The sequence below is a fragment of the Pogona vitticeps genome, chromosome 1 (assembly GCF_051106095.1).
Source record: "Pogona vitticeps strain Pit_001003342236 chromosome 1, PviZW2.1, whole genome shotgun sequence".
Taxonomy (NCBI): domain Eukaryota; kingdom Metazoa; phylum Chordata; class Lepidosauria; order Squamata; family Agamidae; genus Pogona; species Pogona vitticeps.
Genome location: NC_135783.1, coordinates 350,715,943 through 350,741,723, shown reverse-complemented (window position 1 = coordinate 350,741,723; position 25,781 = coordinate 350,715,943). Strand labels below are relative to the sequence as shown.

At 44.8% G+C, this 25,781-nt stretch overlaps 1 protein-coding gene across 1 annotated transcript in view; it reads left to right on the top strand.

Moving 5' to 3' along the window:
* The window catches only part of EXOC5 (exocyst complex component 5), a 33,437-nt gene extending 30,828 nt beyond the window's left edge, over positions 1–2,609 (top strand). Inside the window, exons 15-18 of the mRNA XM_072986845.2 lie at positions 96–182; positions 491–599; positions 1,358–1,573; positions 2,202–2,609. Coding sequence (XP_072842946.1) covers positions 96–182; positions 491–599; positions 1,358–1,573; positions 2,202–2,390 — 601 coding nt within the window. The 3' untranslated portion in view covers positions 2,391–2,609. The remainder of the gene's footprint in view (positions 1–95; positions 183–490; positions 600–1,357; positions 1,574–2,201) is intronic.
* Positions 2,610–25,781: the final 23,172 nt, after the last annotated feature.

Genomic DNA, 25,781 nt, shown 5'->3' with positions numbered 1-25,781 from the left:
AACCACATGCAAAGAGTGTTGGCTGCTGCTGGGTGCATTGTGCTCAATGGTAGATGATGACAATCATGCTTGTCTTCTTCTTTAATTTGTCCCAGCTCTTCCCCTAAGCTCTCTGAATGCCTTCAGAAGAAGAAAGACATCACGGAACAAATGGAGGTGAAACTGGACATGGGCATTGATAGGTGATTATAAAGATTTCTATTTCAGTTCACCGCTAAGCAACTGTTTTTTCATCGGCTGTTTATTTCTGGCACGTAATGAAAACAGTACGGCTGTGGTTAGGACATGAAGCTTGTTGTGTCTTTTCCATTTGAAAAACATACTGTCTTTTTGTACCTTTAAAGTACTCTCCAGTGGTCCACCAGTTTTGGAAGGCTCACTGCGCCCCAAGTGAGCTGTTGCTTTAGAAGGTGTCAATATAGGGATTTGGGGCTTTTCAGGGAAGGAAATGCTCTCTTTAAAACTGCCACCTGGTACTTTAACTTTGAAGGACCCTGAATTGCATGATTGGGCAGATGAAGCACATCTTGGCGGCTGAACAAAAGAAGACTGATTTCAAACCAGAAGATGAGAACAATGTGCTAATTCAGTACACTAACGTGAGTAACTATATATAGATTAGTCAATGGCAAGAGGCACAGCAGGTAATTGGACTGCCACTGGCGACCCTTCTTTGCCCACCACTGACTCTGCATGGTGTACATATTTTATCTCATACACACACCTCCTTTGATAGTCAGGTTGTCATTCACTGTTCTTGGAATTATGATGCAGTTCCATTTGTGTGATTTCAGTCAAAGGAGAACAGTGGTAGTTCCTAAACGCTCAGCATCTGCAGCCATTCATAACTTGTTGAGATCATTTTAATTTTAAAGCAAAGGCGAGACCTACGTACAGTTTTTCTTTGCGGGGGTGTTGCAGTAAATTCATCCTCTTGTATTCTAAGCCACATTGTTTACTGTCATGATTTAGCAGTTTAGCTTGGTGGTTTAGGTCTCTGGCTGTGGAGCGAGAGGTTGGGAGTTTGATTCCCTCATGCTTCCTGTGAGTAGAGCCAGCCTGTGTGGTCTTAGGCAAGCTGTACAGACCCAGGGTGCCCCCCAGAAGAAGGAAAGTGGAAACCACTTCTCAATTGTTTCCAATTTGTGCAAACATAATACAGTGAGGAGGAGGAGGGTTACTATTTATTGTAAAGGCTGAAATCAGTAATTCAGTTGGGGTGTTTGTACCTGATGTGACTATAAGTTTCACATCCCAGGAATGAAAAGAGATATTTCATCAGTTGTACTCCCATGTTGTCCAATACCTGCCATTTCTTGGCTTTCAAGCTCCTTTTCTTCGCCACTTCCCCTTCCAGGCCTGTGCCAAAGTCTGTGCCTATGTCCGAAAGCAAGTGGAAAAAATCAGGAGTTCCATGGATGGCAAGAATGTGGACAGCGTCCTGATGGAATTTGGCGTCCGTTTCCATCGGCTCATTTATGAGCACCTCCAGCAATATTCCTACAGCTGTATGGGTGGCATGCTGGCCATTTGTGACGTGGCCGAGTATAGGAAGTATGCCAAAGAGTTTAAGGTTGGTGGTGGTTATATTTGGCAGATACAAAATAGGATGCGGTCCCCTTCCCTGCGTGTTTGATTGGAGGTGTGTTTGTGACTTTTCTAAGCTTCTGGCTTGTGCTAGGATTATGGGTAGAGATGGGCATGAAGTGCTTTGTTGTGCTTCATACAAAGCTTGCCATGCAGCACCATCTCCCACCCCCGCTGGCTAGCTCACTCACTGTTCTTTGTGCACCACCGGGGACCTCCCTCTCCAGTCCAAGCAGCTCAGTCTTCCCTTCTCCACCTCCTCAGGCAGCCGACCTCTCTGACAAGGAGGCAGGATGGGGATTCTGGGCCAGGAGCTCAGGCTGCCCTTCCCTGCCTGTTCAGGTAGCTGACCACTCATTGGCTGTGTGGGGAGAATTCCCATCCTGCCTCCTTGTCTGAGTGATCTGCTGCCTGAGGAGGCAGGGAAGGGCAGCCCCAACTCCTGCTCAGAGAATGCACCACTGGAGAAGGTAACAAAATACCTGTGCCTTAAGAGGTGGAGTGGCTGTAACTTGAGGCTAATAACTTCCAGTCTGATTTTAACTTCCTTGAGAAGCTGCATGAGAAATCGAGCTTGAGTATTGCTTTGTTTTGTTTTTTCCCTATGGCCGCAGATTGCATTGGTGCTGCAGCTGTTTGACACGCTCCATTCCCTCTGCAACCTCCTCGTTGTTGCTCCGGATAACTTGAAGCAGGTCTGCTCAGGAGAGCAGCTGGCCATCCTGGACAAGAACACGCTCCATGCCTTTGTACAGCTCCGCCTTGACTACAGATCAGCCCGTCTGGGCCGCCACTTCACCTGAGAGCCCAGAAGAAGCCAAGCCGAGCCTTTGTTGGGACTTGGCTGGCTAGAGAGATATATATATGATTTTTGAGGGCTGGGGAAAGTGGCTTGTGACGGGTGGGGGGTGGGGGCAGTTGAGAACAAAAAAGAACAGCCATAACTTAAACTGGGCCTTTTTATTGTCTCATTTTCATCTTCCTTGGAAATAAAGAGTCTCTGGAGGTCAAGGCACTGAAAAGCTGCTTCCTGTTGTTTGTTCGGAAGAACACGGTGTCTTTGAGAAAGGAAGCAGTGCGCACAACTAGAGATGGGCACGAAACACCAGTTTGTTTAATGGCCCAACAGGGGTTCCGTGGCATCCTCGGACACTGCCTCTGAGTGGGTGCCCTCCGGAGAGGGCGGGGCGCCGAACCACTAGAACACCTGTTGGGCTGCTAAACAAACCAGGACGAACCACTTAACTGGGGTTTGTGCCCATCTCTACACACACAATCCTTTTGGACTTCTTTTCTGAATGAAAAAAAATCTGTTTTGTCCTTTTTGCAAATGGAACGGGCCGTGTTCATACTTCTCACTGTAAACAAATAGGGTTCATGGTACCTCTCCCTCAGGACCCAGTGGCTAAAATCCTGTTGCTTTGTGGAGCAAGTTGCATGTGGAGCAAGCCCATTGAATCTGGGGATTTTGGTGAGTCATCTTCTCTGTGAATTCTACTGATTTCAGTGGGCCTACTCTAGTTGTGACTTACAACACTAAGTAACAGGATTTCAGCCGCTGCAAGGTAGCACTTTATAGTCACCCTGTGAAGGCAAGCGCATGGCATAAATGCGTTGTCTACCTTTTATTTGTTGTTGCTTGAATTGTTTCTTCGAATTGCTTCCACTCTTTGGGAGACATTTGCTTTGATTGAACACGGACTCTGCTGTGCTTCAGGTGGGAAAACATGAGAAATGTGGCTGTCCAGAAGCATGAAGGTTGTTCCTGACATGGGGCTCCTGTTCTCTAACAGCCTTCTCTGTTTCATTGTGTATGCTGCCTTTCCTTCTCCTTCTCCTCCCTCGGCCACATTTCATTCCCTTTGTCTCCCCTTCCTTTTGTCACCGGCGGCTGCATTCTTGCTGTGTGTCCTTTACCTGCACAGTTCAGAGGATCCTGACATGGCAAGACAGGACATGGTGTACAGGGCGATGGCACAGAAAACACTTGGGGGCACGGGGCAGGTGGATGCAGCCAGGAGGGTCCGTTTCCATTTTCCTTCCGGAGCTCCTGTGCTTTGGACAGAAAATCCAGCCTCTGAACCTTTAATCCCAACGTGAAAGAAGATGCCGCGATAGGACCAGGAAGAACTTCACACTCCAATTCTGCTCGTGAAGTCGATCTGTGCCATAAAAAAGGCATACTAAAAAGACAGCAAACAAAAGCAACAACAAAAACACTTCCAAAGCTGTAAGGCTCAATCGTCCATTAAAAAACGGGGGGTGGGGGTGGAAGGACAGCAAAGAAGGGGCCAGGCCGGCCTCCTGCGGGAGAGAGTTCCTGGTCCTTGAAAGAGACAAGACATCATGGCCATTTCAGACCATAGACCTGAATCTCCTTACGGCTGTGTAACACATCCTCATTTGATCTCCAAAATGTTGTTCAATGAATAACTTAAAATTTTGTAGAAATATGTGACACCCACCAAGGGGGAAAAAATCTCAGAAGCTGACTCCTTTTTTTCTTCTAATCAATTCACCACTTCTCACCCAAACACAAAGTAATGGTCAGGACTATTTTTCAGCAGGTGTGAAAGGTAGTGTAAGAGGACGCCTTGTAGACCATCTGGACTGCTGCCATTGGTTTTTATCAACATTCACGCTGCCCTTTGCTGTGTAAAAAGCTTGACATCCTTTTTCCTGCTGTCAACGCAGGCATGATATTGTGCATCATTATCGGGCAATTTCCTGGCATTTGGAATCATAGATACAGAAGCACAATATTCCACATCCATAAATTAGAGGTGGTTCTTAAAAAAAAAAAATTAAATTCCTGGCTTTTAAAAACATTCATATACATACACGATACACAAATTCCAACATAAATGTCCCAGAAGATGTTCTGTGTTTCTTGTAGAGGGCAGAAGTGAGAACTGCTTACATGTGCCTATAGTCCCTCAGTGCCAAAATATTTTGAAGGGCTGTTCTGGACTCCATGAAATGGCAAAGCAAAGGTTTGAGTAAGTCAACACAAAGAATGGAGAAACATACAAACCCTTTAATTGCAGAATGCAGACGTGAAACCTTGTTCCAATTTCCAACCCCTTCCTTGGGGTAAGCAACCTGAGGAAGAAAAGCTATATCAGACCAAAAGCTCTATGAACATGTGTGCATGTTTTCCAAAAGATGTTCATCCCCTCACTTTTCGAAATAGAGGTTGGAAAGCAAGGTCATACTACATGAAAGACAGGAACAAAAATAAACCCATTTGCAATGTGGTGTCGGAGGGGAAACTTGCCCATACCACATCCAGCCAGAAAGGCAGAAAAAACCATGTTCAGTCAAGTCAAGGCTGAATTCCCACTAGGGCAAAAATGAGAAAACTGAAGCTATATAATGAGAATACAGAACTGACCGGAAAAGGCAATATTGCTGGGGAAAGTGGGAGGGAGGGGCAGTAGGAAGAGAGACCTAATATGAGGCAGGTGGTCTAACTAAAAGAAGCCAAGACTGTTTGTTTACAAGACCTGAGCAGAACTTACTGGAAAGGAAGAGAGAAGAAGCTAACATGAGATGCTGCTGGTTTGCAAGATCTGAGCAGAGCTGTTAATGATAGGACATTTTGGAGGTCATTAAATCATACAGTTACCACACATCAGAAGTGACTTGATGGCATACCTTTTGAGGTGTTTTTTTTAATTACCAGACAATTGAATAATGACAAGGCAGGTGAAATGATTGAAATATAACAGGACAAAGCTTGCTAGTATCAAGTAAAACCGTTCCGACCCACAAAGCAAAAATCAGTAATTTTACACCTTAAGTAAGTGAACTTCACAATATTTGTTCTCTTTTTAAAATATTGTTTAAAATATTTTTACAGCCAGATATAGAATCCCTTTGCAAGCACCAATCTGTGTTTGGCCAGGAAGGAGTTAAAAAGTCCTCCTCCTGAGAGTCAGCTAATTGGGTGATGAGATCAAAAGTTCAGATTGCCCAGATCTGGAGCTGACTTTCCCTTTGAAGACTGGTATCTGTACAGTAGCCTGTTTTGAGAAATGTTGTGTGCTAATCCCCTGGAGATACATAGCAAAATGGCCCTTTCTGGAGGACTATGATTGCATTGCTTTCTTTAAAGCAAACCTGTGGTGTTTTTTTTATTGTCAAAGAAAACCTCTCTTGACTGTTTCTGTGACCTTTCATTACCCTCCAAACATCTCTCTTCCTAGCTATGAGGCTGCAGCATTGTATCTACTTTGGAAGATTCTAGCTGGTAAGCCTGTTCCACAAATGCTTAGTTTATAAGAAAGTCGCTGTTTAACTCTTGAAATACCTTTTTGGAGGATTAATATTTCAGCCCCTGCAGTATGGATTCCTTCCAAATAAAAAAAAGGGTAGGGTGATATGCTAACACTTTTCAAATTCTTGAAAGGTAGTCCTGCTGAGGAGGGGCAGGATCTGTTCTCAATCATCCCAGAGTGCAGGACATACAACAATGGGCTCAAGTGACGGGCAGCCAGATTTTGGTTGAAAATCAAGAAAAACTTCCTAACTGCTAGAGCAGTACAACAGTGGAACCAGTTACCTTGCCCAATGCTGGAGGCATTCAAGAAACTTAGACAACCACCCGGCAGATATCCTTTGATTTGTATTCCGGCATTGAGCAGGGGGTTGGACTTAATGGCCTTATAGGCCCCTGCCAACTTCACTATTCTATAATTCCATGATTTGACCATTCTCTTTCAAGAAAACCAAATTGGTCTTTTTCAGTTTATGCAATCTGTTTTAAATCTGGGGATGTTTAAACTTGCTTGTTTTTGCATGGGGGGGGTTACAACAGCTTTTATTTCTAAAATCATAACTCAAAACACTTTTACTCAAACTTCCCCAAATTTGGCACAAGAGCAGACTGTCTGCTACCTCTGTGCTAAATTTGGTGCTGATCTGAAGTCCTGTTTCAAAGTTACATTTTTTCCCCTTGGGCTGCCCCCATTTTAAGAATTGCCTGGTAGAATGTTGATTTGCTGTACCAGGCACGACAACATTGCTGCACTCTCGTGCAATGATCATTCATAGCCAAGGATGGGTTAGGGTTAGAGTAAGAAAGACTCAAGTTGTACAGTCATTGGAGATGATAGGTGGGGGAAGTTACTTTTTAATAAAATAACAGCTCCTAAATTTCCCCAACCTACATGGGGCCAGCAAACATTCTGGTTACCAATTTTGGGGTGCTTCCTTCACTGTCAACTTTGGGGTACAGTGCTTAATCCCACTCAAGCCAGTCCAAAGACAATTTATTTATTTATTAAACGTATATACTGCCCATCTAGAACGTGTCTACTCTGGGGGATTTACATAAAACATAAAAAAGTCCAAGATAGAAAAAGAAAAAGAGGGGGGGGGGAGGAAAGAAATAGGCTAGGTGATGGCTGTAGGGAAGGCCTGCCTATATTGTCATCAGGTTAGTCTTAAAGGCCCTCAGCGAGGGAGCCAGGCAGATCTCTGCAGGTATTCCAGAGGCGAGGGGCCACTGCCGAAACAGCCCGATTTTTAGTTTTTCCCCTTCAGACCTCTCTTGGTGTTAGACCCCTCAGCCACCCGGCCTGAATGAAATGGGTGATACGAGCAGAACTAGGTGGAAGAAGGCGCGCTACCAGGTATCGAGGTCCTAAACCGTTTAAGGCTTTATATGTAATAATCAACACCTTGAAATCGATGCGGTAGTGGATAGGTAGCCAGTGTAAGGTGGCCAGAGCGGGGGAAATATGATGAAATCTTTTCACCCCATTAATAACTTGGCCGCCGTGTCCTTCACCATCTGAAGCTTCCGCATCAGTCTCAAAGGAAGCCCCATGTAGAGAGTGTTACAGTAGTCTATTCTTGAGACTATGAGTGCATGGACCAGCCCCCACGCCTAGATAAGGACGCAGCTGGGCATTCCGCCGAAGATCTAAGTGGGCGGACTGAACCACAGACGCTACCTGAGTCTCCATGGTAAATGCCAAGGTCAAAATGGACCCCCAAGACTGCGAACCGAATTCTTTGTGGTGAGAGCCACCACCACCCCAAAAAAAGAGAGGGAGTTCCCCAAACCACTGACATCGGGGAGGCCCCCACCCACAAGACCTCCGTCTTGTCCAGGTTCTTGTAGGATGGCCTCCAGGCAGCATCCAAGGGATGGAACGGCATCCACTGCAGATGGAAAAAAGGAGATGTTGAGCTGGGCATCATCAGCATATCAGTGACACGAAGGGGAACATGAACCTGTGTTCATCTTCCCTCTGCCCTCTTTAGAGAGAGACCGCCTCCTCTTGACATTTCAGTCTCTTGAGTATCTTTCTCCCGTAAGCTTTTAAATGACTCCAGGCTTGGTATGTAGGGGCTGATTTCTAATGCTGTAGATTTCTTCTCTCCTTCTCACTCCCCCTCTCTCTTTAAGAAGCACCGTATTATAGTAGTAAACCGGAGAGGAAGAAAGGATGCCAAGCTTTCTCCAGCATTCTGGGAGAGTGCCGGCTTTGTTCAGTTGCATCGCTCTCTTTGTTGGCCATGGCAAAGCCACAAAGGGTTTGGTGGACACTGGAGGAGGTGCTGGCTGTACGGCTGCCATGTTTGGACGCTGTGATGTCGATTCCAAGGGGTACCTCTCGGATACCTCTTGAATGGGAGCGCCAGCATTTTGAAGCAGTGGTTTGGCTTACTGGCGCAAATCTTTGCAAAAAAACAGCTCTCTCTCTCTGTGTGTGTGTGTGTGTGTGTGTGAGTCAATTGGTACAGATTTCAATATGGCCACCGAGAAGCTTCTGGCCAGAGTCCCAAGTTGGCAAATTGCATCAGAAGAAAACTTGAAAATTACATTCTTAACCCTTTTTAGAAAAAAAGTTTCGGACTTCCTATACGTGTTCCTTGGCTTCGTAGGACACGTTCTCCCACCAAATGTTTTGCTGCAGTTCTTCCTGTTACTCTGTAGAAACAGAGTAAGAGATGGACGGTCCTTTAGACCAGCGAGAGGGACACCGAAACATGTTTCAGATCTAAATTCTAGTGAACTTCTCTCAAGCAGGGGAAGGAGCCATGCAGGGTGCCTGTGGCCCATAAGGCCATTTCCTCTTTGGGAGAGAAAGAAGCTTTTACATTTTGAGAAGAGATGGCTTTACCCCATTAAAAATGCCCTTTTATGCAAATATGATGGGTTATTCCCCCCCCCCCGCAGGTTACTTGACTATTGCAAAATGGGATCATGAAGAAGTTTGGGGACCCCTGGTCTGAACTGAGAATAGTTCCTTTGGAAATCTCCGGACACGTTTGGAAAGAACACACAAACGGAAACACGCCGAAATTTGCACTTCCCTGAATTCTGCAGTGCAATATTTAACCTTGTATATAAACATGTACAGTACATAGGGGAAGCAAGTGTGCACAAGAATGCTTGCCTTTGTGATAATAATGGACAAAAATTGTGGCCAATTGCTTGCAAAAATGCACACTAGCAAAGAGTGCATAAGAAATGGTGTTTTAGAAATGCAGGTGGATGGGTTCCTAGATCTTTGCGTGCAGCTTTAAAACGAAGAGGAAACAGATGCAGAAAAGGGATAAAACAAACTAGAAACTGAACAAAACGGCATATTGACAAAGTTATCCTTTTGTAGCCTACTTTGTTCTCAGAAGGCACTGGGTTCAAATTTTGGCTTCTGCAGCATCTGAGCCAGGAAATGGTCAGCCAAAGGTTCAGAGTCAGGCCCTGGACAGCCTTGTAGAATTGCTACCAACGGTCTAGCTAAACAAATGGTTTGACACAGTATGCTGTAAGTACACATGTTTATTTTATTTTGAATATTTCTGTACCAGCTGACTTAGTGCCAGCCACTACCCTAGGCAGTTTACAACTGAAGAAAATCAGATCCAACCCTCCATACATGCCAAAGTGATTTGTATCCCCCCCCCCGATCCAAATCAATGTGTCAATTCAATTTGCCTGGCCATTTTGCATAGATTTGGACTTGAAACAAATTAGACCTTAATCTCAGTATCAATGAATGGGCCATACACTCACTCCAGTTGAATAGAGGTAGATGAATACAAACCATGATTAGCATCTGGGCTAGCATTATCATCCTGAATCCAGTTAGAATTAGAGTGAGCATCTGTGCTAGGGATGGAAGACAATTTTGTTTCAGTTTTTCTTTCAACGACAGCATCACCAAAGGTACTGCATGTCATTTTTTTTCCCAAAAGAGAGAGAGAAAGAGAGATTTTTTTAAAAAAAATTGTGAGTGAAACTGAAGGCATGTCCAGATGAGAGAAGCTGGAATGGTCTGGTTTGCACTTAGAAGATTAGCTTTAGTGTGATTCATTTTATCTCTCACTTGAGTGATTCTTCCCTTCACACTGATCAATATTCTCATTTGAGAAGAGTCCAGACAGGTCTTCGGATCACTCGGCTTTCAATTAATGACACTCTTTTCCTGCCTTTTCCTGTGGCTGTCATTCAGTGGGACATGGTAACTTTCCTTTTTTTGTTGTTAAGCAAAGTAAGTGACATAGCGCAAGAGCGATACGTCTACCTGGCACTGGTACACATAATACTACCAATCGAACTCATTTACCTACCGTATTTGCTGGCGTATAAGGCGACTGGGCGTATAAGACGACCCCCCAACATGTCCAGTCAAAATGTAGAGTTTGTTATATACTGTACTTGCCATATAAGACTACCCCCTCTTCCGCATGAGTGATTCTGCTTTGGCTGCATCATGGGGAGAGTTTGTTTTGCCGCTTTTGGTTCCTTTCGCTGGGAGAGAGTGAGGGTTTGCTGGAAGAAGGACAGCATCGGCGTCGAAGAGCTGACTGTCGGGAACCAGCAGAGAGGCGGCAGCCATTTTGAGAGGCAGCAGCCATGTGGTCGCATCTCAAAATGGCTGCTGCCTCTCTGCTGGTTCCCGACAGTCAGCTCTTCAGTGCTAGAGTCAGGCTGTTCCCAGGCTACCAAGGAGGAGCTCGGTCTACTCGGTCTTACTACCAGGTAAGTGTCTTCACTGGGAGAGAGGGAGGGTTTGCTGGAAGTGCACCCGGCATATAAGACGACCCCCCCCACTTGGAGGCATGTTTTTCAGGGCCAAAAGTCATCTTGTAAGCTGGCAAATACAGTATAATAGTGCTGCATCAATAGCGAAATAGATTAAAATAAAATGGCAGAGTAGATGAAAATAGAGGACAGGATTGTTTTGTGCCCCTTTCAGGGCCACAACCCACCCCATACATTGCAGGTTGTCACCTCAGATAACACCATCCACAGCTCTATTTGGCTGCGAACGAACCTTCCACACTGATTACAGAACCACCACCAGCGCTCCAAACCATGTGAAAGAAACTGTAGTCTTATTGATGTGCCAAGAAGGAGCGGGATAGCTCTAAAAGGGGATAGCATGGATCGCTCGGAATCAAAACAAATGTGGATGCTATAATTTGGTTTTGAACCAAACAACGCTAAAAATGATACAAAGAGTGAGCTATTTTCCTGTCTGGATGTGCCCTCAGACTGATGTATTTGCTGATGCAGGCCAGGGGTTTCTGAGCACTTTTAATTTCCTGACTCCTTCACCATATTGTGACCTTACTAGTTTTTTTCCCTCTGAGGAATAGGGGCACATAGCTTGGGAAACACATCCTTGTGGCAATGAGTAAGCAATGCTAACATGTAAAAGAGAGGGGAGAAATCAGATAGTTTTTACTGGAAAAAGTATATTTTTACAGAAGTGTAATCTTTCTCCGCCTTTCTTCACAAACTGCCTTTCATTTCCCCACCAACTGGGGCCAAGATGCTGGGCGACTTAGCACAAACCACCCTTCCCCACTTGAGGCCAATAATGCCAAAGTTATTGGGGGAAAAATGAAAAACTTGGGTCTCCAGGGGTGGTTTTTAAAAAATTTTTTTAAAAAAACTGCTGTGCATTTCCTAGTATTATAGCTATTATGGCATAAAATTTAGGAAAATATTTCCAGTCGCACCTTGATATAATTTAAAGACTATCGACAAACTAAATTTTTTAAGAACGCCTTTTTATTTTCTCCAGGTAATGAGTTAAAAGTGCCTGCTTTTCTAAGGCCACTTCTCCTAGTGTTGGCATTTAATGAGCAGCAATCAAGTGAACGCTTGAGAGGGGGGGCGTGCGTAATTATACGCCTTCCAATTGGTTAAAATGGGAAATTGGCAATACGGTAGAAAATAACACATGTGATTCCCCCCCCCCGCTTTACAAGTCCTATAATTTTTTTAACACAACTTAGTATTTGCATTCTGTTTCCCTCACAACAGAAGGGGTAATAATAATGAATGCTCAAGTTGAAGGAGAGGGGGGTTTGCGGGAAGCAGAGTGGTTGCTTACTCCATCGTACAACTTGGAAAAAAATACATATTTATTGTGAAGGAGAATGGGGGAGGGCTGCTGGAAAGAAAGGCATATTTAAATGCTTAGAAACACGCTGATGGGGAGCCATTAAGGGCAGGGGCGGCAGTGGGGAGAAGGCAGCCGTAACATTTTAAAGAGCACAATGGACCAACTTTGATAGGGTTCTCATTTTCTTCAAAACACAAGCACATAAATTTCCCTGAGCCTAGGATAAGATCCGAGGGGAAAGAAAATCGTTTTGATTTAAAGCGATCTTCCCTCTGAAATAGCCCCTACGACGTAGGGCCACAAAGTAGCTGAGAGCAAAGATGAGCAACGTGTTCTTTCCATATGTTGTCAGACTTCAGGTCCCATCATCCCTTTGCCATTGACTAAAACTAAGATAACGGCCATTGGTCCCATCACCTCCTGGCAAGTAGAAGGGGAAGATATGGAGGCAGTGACAGATTTTACTTTCTTGGGCTCCATGATCACTGGAAATGGTGACAGCAGCCACAAAATTAAAAGACGCCTGCTTCTTGGGAGGAAAGCAATGACAAACCTAGACAGCATCTTAAAAATACAGACATCACTTTGCTGACAAATGTCCGCATAGTCAAAGCTATGGTTTTTCCAGTAGCGATGTATGGAAGTGAGAGCTGGACCGTAAAGAAGGCTGACCGCCGAAGAATTAATGCTTTTGAATTCTGGTGCTGGAGGAGACTCTCTAGAGGTCCCCTGGACTGCAAAAAGAACAAACCTATCCATTTTGAAGGAAATCAACCCTGAGTCCTCACTGGAAGGACAGATCCTGGAGCTGAGGCTCCCATACTTTGACCATCTCATGAGAAGAGAAGACTCCCTGGAAAAGACCCTAAAGTTGGGCAAATGTGACGGCAAGAGGAGAAGGGGACGACAGAGGACGAGATGGTTGGACAGTGTCATCGAAGCGACCAACATGAATTTGACCCAACGGGAGGCAGTGGAAGACAGGAGAGCCTGATGTGCTATGTTCCATAGGGTCACAAAGAGTCGGACACGACTTAACAACTAAACAACAACAACATTGGCTAACGTTAATGGGTCTTAAAAATAATCATCATCATGTGCTGTCGTCAATTCTGACTTATGGTGAGCCCTCTCGGGATTTTCTAGATAGAGAATATAAATAAGTGGTTTCCCCTTCCCTTCCTCTAGGGGGAGCCCTGGGACTGTGTGCAGCTGGCCCAAGGTTGCACAGGCTGGCTCTTCTCCCAGGAGGCCCAGCAGGGGAATCGAACTCCCAACCTCTGGGCTCCACAGCTAGAGATCTAAACCACTGAGCTCTCCAACCAGCTTTGATGGGACCTGCGGCCCCTTAAACCCCTGGACAGTGAGCTTGAGTTACGTCAAACAACTTGGTGGTCTCTGGCTGGTGCTGTTGTGGGAACACATTTTTTTATAAATGGTTTCTGAAGAATTTACTGAGATTTGCAAAAGTCTTCTTTTTTGGGGGGGGGGGAAATGTGAGTTTTCAAATGCATGAACAGAGGAAAAAAGGAGACGGGCGGATTTCGCCCCCCGGTTGTTCCTCCCAAACCATGGCTATTTCTTTTTCTCCCGTTGTTAAATTTAAGTCCACCCATGACCAATGGAAGAGGGTTTGCTGGATTTAATCTGCCAATGCCCTTTGAATGCCTCCTAAGGATCGCCATGATAATCTCGACCTGGCATCTCCCAAGGATTGTTAAATGAATTTTAAAGACCACTGTTGAGATAAAAAACGATTGGGCCTTTTCCATTTGTATTATACAGTTTCCATACAAGTGTAAAGGTCTGTCTACTGAGGTCTCCCTCCATGCAAGTGGGCTGGAGATCACAAAAGTTTCTGCCCGATAATCCTTGTTATGTTAGTTGCCGCTGGATAAGCTGAGAGGTTGAGCCAGAGGTTGGGTGTTCGATTCCCTCACCGGGCCTCTTTGAGAGGGACTGGGCTCAATCATCCAGAGGGTCCTTTCCAGCTCTGCAGTTTAAAGAGGAGGAGGATTTACTGTGTCGCCTAAATGTGGAGTGTTTGCAAATGTATTCTTTTACTGGTTGTGAGATCGGTCACATAATCAGGATCCTGCTTGGGTTGGAGGAATGCTACATAACTTCCCTTCCATTTTTAGGCACCAGGATACTCTCTCCATGGTGTATGATCAGATGAGCATCTGTCCTCCTGTGCGGAAGGGTTGGGTTGGGCTGGTCCTTTTTCCAGTGATCACACTAAGAGTGCACCAGCTTGGCCCTAGAGCTTGCTTGATTGCTTTCCTTCCTTCCTTCCTTCCTTCCTTCCTTCCTTCCTTCCTTCCTTCCTTCCTTCCTTCCTTCCTTCCTTCCTTCCTTCCTTCCTTCCTTCCTCTCTCTTTCTCTTCCTTCCTTCCTTCCTTCCTTCCTTCCTCTCTCTTTCTCTTCCTTCCTTCCTTCCTCTCTCTTCCTCCTCCTTCCTTCCTTCCCCCCTCTCTCTTTCTCTTCCTTCCTTCCCCCCTCTCTTTCTCTTCCTTCCTTCCTTCCTTCCTTCCTTCCTTCCTTCCTTCCTTCCTTCCTCTCTCTTTCTCTTCCTTCCTTCCTTCCTTCCTTCCTTCCTTCCTTCCTTCCTTCCTTCCTTCCTTCCTTCCTTCCTTCCTTCCTTCCTTCCTTCCCAAGGCAGCTCAGATCACATTAAAGAGACAATATTCAAAAGCTAAAAACAACAAATACACAAAGATTTAAAAGGGATTGAACAAATATTATATTAAAATTGACAAATGAAGTCAATATAAAAGCACTTTTAAAACAACAGAGTGCAACAATCCATTTAAAAATCTGTCTCAGATTTTTTTTTTTTAAGGAAAAGCCTGCCTGAAGAGAAAGGTCTTTGCCTGCTTTTGGAAGGACGGCCATGATGGGATCAGCCTGGCTTCCCGTGGGAGGGAGTTCCAAAGTCTGGGAGCAGCCACCGAGAACACTCTCTCCCGTGTCCTTGCCAAGCACACCTGGGAGGGTGGTGGGATTGAAAGGCCTCTCCTGATGATCTTAATGCCCAGGCAGGCTTACAGAGGGAGGTGCGATATTATAGATCACTTGGACTCAAGCCATTTAGGGCTTTAGAGGTTAAATACCAGTACTTTGAATTGAGGCCGGAAATGGATCGGCAGCCAGTGGAGCTGCTGTAACAGGGGAGCTAGAACGTTCCCTGTAACCAGCCCCAATTAGCAGTCCGGCAAGACAGAGTGAATTGAGCCACTTCATCCTATAACAAATGAGCAGGAGGAGCCAGATCGAAGACTGGCTATACTGGTTGGATGTGAGGATAGCACCTAAGAACAGACTGGACCACGGCCGCTAGCAACCTGATTTAGCCCACTCCTGCTCACGTCAACTGAGCCTGTGTAGACATGCTTTCAGGTCTAGCTCGCTGTTGTTTTTGCCCCAAGAGGTTGAGAAGCAGACTTTTGGAGACTGTTGTTTCTTGTTTAGTCATTAAGTCGTGTCCGACTCTTCATAACACCCTGGACCAGAGCATGCCAGGGCCTCCTGTCTTCCACTGCCTCCCGGAGTTGGGTCCATATTGGTTGCTTTGATGACCCTGTCCAACCATCTCGTTCTCTGTCGTCCCCTTCTCCTCTTGCCCTCACACTTTCCCAACATCAGGGTCTTCTCCAGGGAGTCTTCTCTTCTCATGAGATGGCCAAAGTATTGGAGCGTTAGCTTCAGGATCTGTCCTTCCAGTGAGCACTCAGGGTTGATTTCCTTCAAAATGGATAGGTTTGTTCTCCTTGCAGTCCAGGGGACTCTCAAGAGCCTCCTCCTGCACCACCATTCAAAAGCATCAGTTCTTCGGCAGTCACCCTTCTTTATGGTCCAGCTCTTACTGCCATACATCGCTACTGGAAAAACCATAGCTTTGGCTATGCGGAACTTTGTTGGCAAGGTGATGTCTCTGCTTTTTATGGGTGTCTAGGTTTGTCATTGCTTTCCTCCCAAGAAGCAGGCGTCTTTTAATTTCGTAGCTGCTGTCACCATTTGCAGTGATCATGGAGCCCAAGAAAGTAAAATCTGTCACTGCCTCCATATCTTCCCCTTCTATTTGCCAGGAGGTGATGGGACCAGTGGCCATGATCTTAGTTTTTTGATGTTGAGCTTCAGACCACTTTTTGCGCTCTTTTACCCTCATTAAGAGGTTCTTTAATTCCTCCTCACTTTCTGCCATCAGAGTGGTTTCATCTGCATATCTGAGGTTGTTGATATTTGTTGTATTCTGCATATACGTTAAATTTGCAAGGAGATAATATACAGTTTGATCTCTAGTTAACAAATTTTTACATGTGAGGAGAACTCCCTCTTGGTTTAACACTTTCAATGTAAATGCCTCTATTGGGACTACCCATATTGAAGACTGACCAGGAATCTGGATGAAAAGTGATTGTTTTTGTAATCCCTATTTTTAAAAAGAAAAATATTTTTCGGGTAACATTCATTGGTTGTAAACAACTCATTAAAATGACTTGCTAAGTCTCACACAAGTGGATTTTTGAAGGTTGCTCCTCAATCTACTTACTTATCCGTCCAAAGTCAATTTGAGTATGAATATGGCACATTGTGCCCATAATGGCAAACAGCATCTCCGAAGAGACATTTATTCCGCTGGAATGGATTCCAACTAGACAGCAATGATGCATTACAAATATATAATTATTTGCACTAATATTTGAGCAGGTGGAATGGATTAGTACACAGTCAACAGTACGGTGCTGATAACATGTATTTTTCTATATTAATATGTACTGTGCAACATGTATTAAAATTGTCAATAATTCATTTCCACAGAGTTAGCAGTATTTATATTGCTGTGTTCTGCAGGAGCAGGAGGGGGGCATGCAAAACTGGGGGGGGGGGTAGCAATACAGGAAGCAGATCGAACTTTTAAAAACATTGAAAGATGGGAAGTTTCCTTAGGGGGAAGGTGGGGGAGAGAAAATAAAAAAGAGGTTAGTATTCTGTTTCTGATTTGCTCAGAACCACCAGTTTTCCCAAAGTATTCACTGATGATGTTGTCTAAATTGAGACTTGAAATAGAGAAGAAGGACCTGCCCTTTGGATCATTTTCTCCTGGAGAATGTTCTTTGTATTGGACTTTCATTTGCAACCTTGTAAGCTGTCTGTAATTTGAGCGACAAGGAAGGAAATTTTATAGACTGGGGCGATTATCTATTTATGCAGCATTAACCAATATAGTGCCTTCCAGTCTGCTGAGTGTTTTTGCCCTCTCTTCCATCCATTGGAGGCAGTTGTTTGGTTGTTGATCTGCTCAGTTGGTTGCTAAATATGTGTGCAGTAAAGAAAGCGGCAAACACAGATATGTAACTCAATTGAGGCTGCTGACTCTGATTCTTTTTTGGGGGGGGAAGGAGATGCATCTGTTCTGGTTTTTGTCTGACTTTGAATTTATTCTCTACTCAATTACTACGCAATACAGGATGTGGTGGCACTGCGGGCTAAACCGCAGAAGCCTGTGCTGCAGGGTCAGAAGACCAGCAGTCGTAAGATCGAATCCACGCGACGGAGTGAGCTCCCACCGCTTTGTCCCAGCTCCTCGCCAGTTCGAAAGCATGCAAATGTGAGTAGATAAATAGGTACCACCTTGGTGGGAAGGTAAAACGGCATTCCTTAGTCACGCTGGCCACGTGACAACGGAAACTGTCTTCGGACAAGCACTGGCTCTACGGCTTGAGAAACGGGATGAGCACCGCCCCATAGAGTTGGACACGACAAAATGTCAAGGGGAACCTTTACCTTTACCTTTACAAGAGAGATGGCTTGTATCTGCTGTTGCCTTGGGTGGCGCAACTCACAATACTATGTATAAATTACCTCCAAGAGAACATAGCCTATGGTTGATGAGTTGAAAAGATGTCAATCATTACTGGGGATGAAATCCTGTTCCTTAGTGTAATAAGTCACAGCGAGTGGGGCCCTTGGTTCAATGGGGTTTTCATGTCAACTCCTTCATATGTTCCAAAGCCTACTCTAATTGAGACTTATTTCAGCATAGTTGGTTGCACCTAAAGTAGGCCCATTTGAATCAACAGAACTCGGAGAGGAGTTGACTCACCCCCACTGATTCAGCGGCCCTCTCCTAGGTGGATCTTACTATCCTGAGCAACAGGATTTTAGCCGCTATTTCTGTTTCATCTCCTGTGACTCACAAAGGATTGGACCTTTATGACATTACAAGGAATGTGATTTTCAGCAAAATAGGCCGGTGTGGTATGTATGTGATGCTCCTACAGGGTGGTGGCAGCGAATAATCATCAAGCCAAAACCATGGCAGAAATATAACCGATTAAATTTTTTTGTTGACATGTTGGATGAAATCGGTCATAGAAAACCCTGTGGTGACAGAAAACAAGACACACTGCATTGGTTAAAAGCAGAACCATTGAATTAAGACACATGAATTTGAGCTGTCTTGTTGGTTCCTATTAGAATTTGCCATCAAAGAATTTCTGAAGGATCATGACACAGGTGTGATCTATTTTACTTCCCTGTGCTTGCTCAACCCACTGTGTGGTGTTTATGGGCGGAAATTAAAGAGCGTGGTGCAGATTTCGACCTGTGATGTAAAGCCTATGGAGTTCAAGATTGACCAGGGAGGCCGTCCATAAGGACCCTGCCTCTGTTTTCGCTTTTATACTGTTGCTTTCTGATGATTTTGTCTCTTTTATTGTTTCATGCATGTTTGTTATCTACCTGGTTTCCCTGAAAATAAGACCTCACCTGAAAATAAGCCCTAGTAGGATTTATCAGGATGCTTGTCATATAAACCCTACACCCAAAATAAGCCCCAGTTAAGTAAAGCCCCGCCCTCCACCCTTGTGCAGCAACCAGAAGATGACATGACTGCATTTGAATACATGTAGATTGTTGTACATGAAAAAAAATAAAACATCCCCTGAAAATAAGCCCTAATGCGTTTTTGGGTTTTTTTTGGAGCAAAAAATTAATAGAAGACCCTGTCTTATTTTCGGGAAAACAGGGTATCTGTTATTCGGCCTGTTGTGAACCACCCAGCATTGCACTAATGGGATAGTATCGAAAGCTAATGAAATAAAATAAATAAATATCAGAATGGCATGTGTATTTTTGCTTTCTAAGCCACTTTTTATGCTGTTTCAATATGCTGATTTTAACTGTATTGTCCCTAGTTCAGATATTTGTCACTTGCGAATAGTCTTAGACAAACACAGGATTAAAAACAACAACAACCCATAGATTAGTTATTGCAGAGTAACCCTAGACGACCTGTCTGTCTGCATTGTAGTTAAGTGCTCCCACTTGTTTTTATCTCAGGTGTGGGGGGAAAACTACTCTTTTGGTATATTGGACAATAAGCATCTTAATCATTTATTGTTGACTATGCTTCTGGGAGTTGATATTCCAAAGATTTGGTTGACCAAATGCTCCTCTATCTTTGACCAAACTTGAAAAACTGTTCCCTCACCCCATCCTCCGGGCATTTTCTCCTACTGGACAGATCTGTCAACATTTTTATTTGGCTTATAAGTCATAAATAGGAGGAATGGTAGATACCCACGACTCCAATTTTGCAAATGCAGTGCAACAGAGCCGGGAGGTTAATCTAAATCTTACAGGAGGTGTCGAAGGCGCTGAACACTAGCCCCCAAATAAATCTAGCCTCTTGGATGGCTCTCGTAAAGTTCGGACCAAAACCCTGAGCGGATTCCCCCACCATTCCGACTCCAGAGATCACCCGCCACGGAGTGCCTCTCTTAAAAATCCCCCACACAAGTTACATCCCAATACTAGAAGAACCTTGTTTTCCAAGATACCTCTGTCACCAGAACCACTTCTACCCTGTTTCTGAGGGCTTGATTATGCAAAATTTAATTCCATGTGTTTGAAAAGCTCCTGCGGAAAAGAAGGAAGGCAAAGGAAAAAGGTAAAGGTAGCCTGATATTGCTACCAAACTGTCGTCAGTGTGAAGCAAGAACCCCATTGAGACAAAAATTAAAGACTTAGCTTAGCTGCGGAGAATTATCTTTCTGAGCCTGCATTCTTTCTCCCCTCTGTGAAAGAAGGGAAAGAATAAAGAATAATGGAGAAGAGGCAATTCTGTCTTAATTTAAGAAATAATGGAATAGATTTGCATTCCGTGGTGGCCCGTGGGCTAGAGAGCTAAATCCTTGGTTGCCTCATTTTTGTGCATATGAATGAGGCACCTTAAATCTCTCCCCCTGTCCCCGCTTACCTGTAAAAGGCCACAGTGTTACACGCCACTCTCATGGAGAGTTCTCAAATTTGTGTGGACAATTTTTGTGCACGTTGGGTGAAAAGCCCCTTGGCTGGTGCTTCATTTTCAAAGTTTAGAAGCCACGGGTGGGTTAGTCGCATCTTTTCAACCCATTGTACAGTCCATCTGTGCTTGCTGTGTGCCTGTGGGCTGGGCTTCACAAAGGGAAGCCACTTTGGGTAAAACCATTTGCACAAAACGTGGAAATCCTGAACTACAAGCTTCTTTGTTTCATTTAGTGTGGGAGGCTAGCAGCTCCATATGGGGGCTAGCCATTCCTCCATAAGCTAGAGGTTATTACGAATTCTAGTCCCCCCTCCCCGAAAAAAGAGTTTCTAAGTAGAGATGGGCAAGAACCAGTTCGTCCCAGTTCTTTCTGGTTCGTAAAGGTGGAAATACAGTTGCTGCTGCTGCTCCCTCCGACCTCTTCAGTCGATCTAGACCAGAGGTATAAAACTCAATTTCTTCTTGGGCCGCATCGGCATTATGGGCCGGTTGTAAGACTATATCAATGTATCTACTCTTTATCATATTAAATATAATCTTCCTCATTCAGCTATCACTTTCTGACTCTTCGCTGCTTGGAATGCTGGGATTATAGATCCCGCCAGGTGGATACCCAGCATCTTTGTGGAGCATTATGGGTGACCGAGTAAGCGCCTTTGTATTGAATGCTGCACAGTAGCAGGCAACACTGCAAGGGCTTCCTGAAACAGCCCGGTGGGCTGGATTCGGTCCGTGGGCCTTGAGTGTGACACATGTGATCTAGACACTCACCAGGCCTAGCTGGCTTGTTTTTTTCCCCACCTCCTCAGCTGATCTCCCAGTTATGGGCAAGAGCACAGATTTCTTTGCCCTGCCCTTTTCTCTGATTGGCAGATCAGCCAAGAGGGCGGGGGCAGAGAAGCCTGTGCTTTTGCCGGGACTGGCAGATCAGTTGAAGAGCTGCAGGAAGCTAAGATGCTGGGCCTGGTGGAGCCAGAAAAGACGAGCAGCAGCACCTGTGCCACCATCTTTACAAACTGGGATGAACTGGGATGAACCAGTTCCTGCCCATCTTTATTTCTAACTTTTGCCCCATCCTGGATTGATTGATTGATTGATTGATTGCCATTCTCCATGTTTCTGAAAGCTTTATATAATCCATCTTTGAGGGGGTAGAAAAATCTTCCTCCTTTCCCCCAACAACCAACGTTTTTTAAAAGGTTGACTTCCTTCTGTCCCAAAAGAAAAGGAAAAGAAAACACCCATGTGAGATTCTTTCATGAATGAGCTTGCCACTAATTACAGTGTCTCCAGTTCAGTTCTAGAGGTCACATGAGAAGCCATCCTAATTTTTTTAAAAGCAAACAAAGACTTGAAGCAGGTTCTTTCATTAGCAGCAACCTGTGGCCTCTTGGCACAGTGGTTAAACTGTAGTATCGTAGCCAAAACTCTGCTTACGGTCAGTGTTTGATACCAACAGATTCTGACCGCCGGCTCAAGGTTGATTCAGCCTTCCAGCTTTCTGAGGTCAGTACAGTGAGTACGTCTACACAGCAATGTGCAGGCTGTATAAATAAAAAAATTATAAACTGCCCAGAGAGTGCTTTAAGCACTATGGGATGTTATACAGGCAGCACAGTTTGCTATATGTTACGGCATTTCTTTTACCCCAGTGTAACGGTTGCAAGAAAATTTGGGGCCTTTGGATTTCATTTAGACTTTAACAACTCTTTAAACAGAGAACACTTTCAAAAGCAGGATCGTTCTCTTTTCCAGTGGAAGACGGTACTCCCAACGTCTGCTTATATTGTGAGCGTGGGTTACCCTTTGTGGGGCACAGACCTCATTTTTGTGCAGAAAGATGGTGCAAAGGATGGCTTATATCATACCTGGCTGCCTCCAGGTAATGAAGAGACGGGCAGGAAGCCCTGAGGTAGGATGTACCCATTTTGCCACTGAAACCTGTAATTGCTGCCAGCAGTCGGAGCAGGCTTATGAAGGTGGGAGGATGAAATTTAGAGCAAAGCCTTCCCATTCTAGCTGGAAAAAATTACTAGTCTCCTCTTCAAAGCGGAGATCCTCTGGCTTTAACTGTGCGATTGGGTTCAACCTTCTCCGGAGCCCAAACACAGTATATAAAATGGTGCCGCGATCAATCGGAATGGACTCTGTCTGTTCCCCGGATTGTTGCTGCTGCTCTTATAGTCCTTCACAGTGAGCTTTTTCTCTTTGGAAGGCTTCTTGCCTTCCTGCACTTAATTGAGGCCTTTGGTGTTATCTAAATGTGCTGTGTTTTTCAGAAACAGTTCTCAACGCTGCCCGCTTCACTGCGGTCGCCTCTGCCTCGTACGGAGGGCCAGAATGGCTAACAGCAACATGGCGGCCATTATTCCTTTCCAAAGAGGATAATTGCCTTGATTTTTCTCCCCCCTTTTCCTCCCTCCTCCTTCTCTTGAAGAAAGTCTGGGTATTTCAAACATTCTACAGTAAGAGAAGGGTCTCAACGTAGACCAACATGCCTGGAAATTAGCGCTGCCAGCGAAGCAGCGACTCATTTTCCTAAGATTTCAGGGCCACATCTGAGACGAGGGGTGGACCTTTGTGGAGATTCCTCGTGTGATTGAAGCAAATAAACTTAGCCAAGTCATAGAAACGTGGCAAGGAAGGGCAGATTGTGCAAGAGACACAAGGAACATCCAGCTAAATGGGTCTAGGAATTGGATAAATCTCAGTTATATACGTAGATCCTCTGGCAACCCACACCAGAAATGGGGACATTTTCTGGGGCTCAAACGACAGGAAGCCAGATTTGGGCTGACTATCAGGAAAAACTTCTTAACTGTTAGAGCAGTACGATAATGGATCCAACGACCTCGGGACGTGGTGAGTGCTCCAGTACTGGTGGCATTCAAAAGAAAATTGGACAACCCTCTGTCAGATCCGTTTTCATTTGGATTCCCACGCTAAAGCAGAGGGGGTGGACTCGATGACCTTATAGGCCCCTTCTAACACCTTTATTCTATGATTCTATGAAAGCAATACAACTCCATACTGAGGCCCAAAGATGTGACAACCTTGCCAGAAATTTTTTGAGTTTTGCAAACGATTTTGTGGCCAAGGAAAGTGCAGATTTTGAACCCACTGAGGGGAAGGAATATATGGCCAGCTCCTCTCTACGTAAGGAGGACAGCTCGGCAACGTACTATTTATGTTTGGGTCGCAAATTACAGAATTGTCCATACATTCAAATTCTCCAAGCTTTCACGCATGGGGTGCTTCTGACTTCCTTGTTGATGGTAAGGAACGGCCAGCAGTTTGACGTCGCAGTATTCCCACAATGCTTCTGATTTATTCTTGTGTGGAGGCATTTTGGGAAATTAAAATGGCGGGTTCTCAGAATCAGTCATTGGGGGGGGGCATTTGAGGAATCGTTAAGGGTGACTCATCCCAGAGAGGTTTTCATTAAAGATGGGGGCTTTATATTTGTCTCCCGTGGGAGACAAATCAGCAGCTTGAGCTTTTCATCCCGCCCCCTTGCCAGATTGGTCGGCACGCAGGGAGGCGGGGAAGCCCCAGCCACGCTACTTCTGCAATTCGTGTGGCGTGAAGGACAACGTCTGTGACTACTGTGCCACTAATATTAAGTGGCCCCCATTTTTTGGAGGGGAGGGTCTGATTAGACTGACTCCCTGTGGTGATGAGCTTCATACTTGTCTCCCCCGAGAGATGAATATGAAACTCCCATCTCTATTTTTTGATGTTATTCTCATTCTCCGGAAGAGATAATACTGCTAGGAAAAGTTGAAGGCAGCAGGAAAAAGAGAAAAATCAAATACAAGACAGTCCTGACTCCCACAGGCTTGAGTTTGCAAATGCTGAACAGGTCTATTGAGGACAGGATATACAGTGGTGCCTTGCAAGACTATGTTAATTTGTTCCGCGAAAAACGCTGTCTTGTGAAAACATTGTTTTGCGAAATGCGGTTCCCCATTGGAATGCATTGAAATCTATTTAATGCGTTCCAATGGAAAAAATTGTCGTCTTGTGAAAATCGTACATAGAAAACATCATCTTGCAGAACGTGGTTCCCCATTGGAATGCACTGAAATCTATTTAATGCATTCCAGTGGGGAAAAATCGTCATCTTGCGAAAATCGTCCATAGAAAACATCGTCTTGTAAAGCGCAACAGCGATTGCAAAAACCAATCGTCTTGCGGGTTAATCGTCCCGTGAGGCAATCGTCTTGCGAGGCATCACTGTACATTGGGGCATCGAACTCTGAACCTCTGGCTTTAGAGACCTAAACCATTCAGCTATCCAGCAGATATGTGGGATGGCTCTGTGCTTTCTATTATATATGAAAGACCTCAGCTTCTCTGTCTACAGTCCAGGCCTGATGGAGAGATAAAGCAATGTAAGGAGGGAGATGTGAGGCCTGGAAGATGCCCATCATCCACTGCAAGCCACACTGGGATGGGAGGCTGGGCAGTAGCCACACAAGGGCCCATCCTCAAAAGCCTTGTCCAGGATAGTGGATAACGGGTGCCTTCAAGATGCTGTGATAAATTAAGAATGCAAGATGGCGACACCCTGCCGGAGCATTCCTCTTCTGAATATATTTTGCCATCAGGACCCTAAATTACAACATTCCCTGTCCATTCTGGGACCGCAAGAGATTTCTAGGAAAGGGGAAATAGTTCATTTTTCTTTTTTCTGTTTGGGCTTGTGTGTGTTTTTAAGTCTATTAAGCTGAGCAAAGCAAAATAGTAATAATAAATCTATTAACGAAAGATCCGCTTAAAAATAATAAGAACAATATGGGAACCAAAACGAAAGCTGTGCCAACGTATTGGGGTGGGGTGGGGTGGCGGGGCGCGAGGCGGACAAAAGACGGAGCCGAGACTGGCTGCTTTAGGTATGCAAAAAATGTTTTCTCTTTCATACTTATTGACAGATAGAGGGGGCTTATTACTGAGAATATGGGTGAAGTTGCTGCCAAGGTTCTGCTGGTACTCATGTTTAAAAAGAAACTATGGAAACCAGGACGAGGAATATTAATTAAGTCCAAATTTGGAATTTCTTTGCCAGAAGTGGCTGCATGAATTCAATGAAGCAGCCTGTTGAGCCTGCCATTCACGAGGGTGTTAGCAATTTAACAAAGTGCCAAACACCCCCCCTCCATAAATTAACATGTTGTTGCAATAATCAGATTAAAAGGTTAGGCGTCCATAAGATTCCGTGTTTTTTTTTGCTTCTGCCCCCCCTCCCCTTTTTCCTTAAAGGACCAGCACAGGTTTATTTTACTCTAATTTATGGGCAGCTGTCCCCCTTTTCTGTCCACACACACACACACACCCAGGATGTAAATCACTGCTTGTCTCATCCTCTCAGGCAAGAATGGAGATCGGCAGCATTCATCCTGGCAAGGAATTTCCTAGTGATCTTGATACTGTTCTTGTGTTGGCAGGAATGATGTTTTGTGTCAAAAATGGCAGCCTTGTGTGAAAAACGGCACAGCTCACATGTT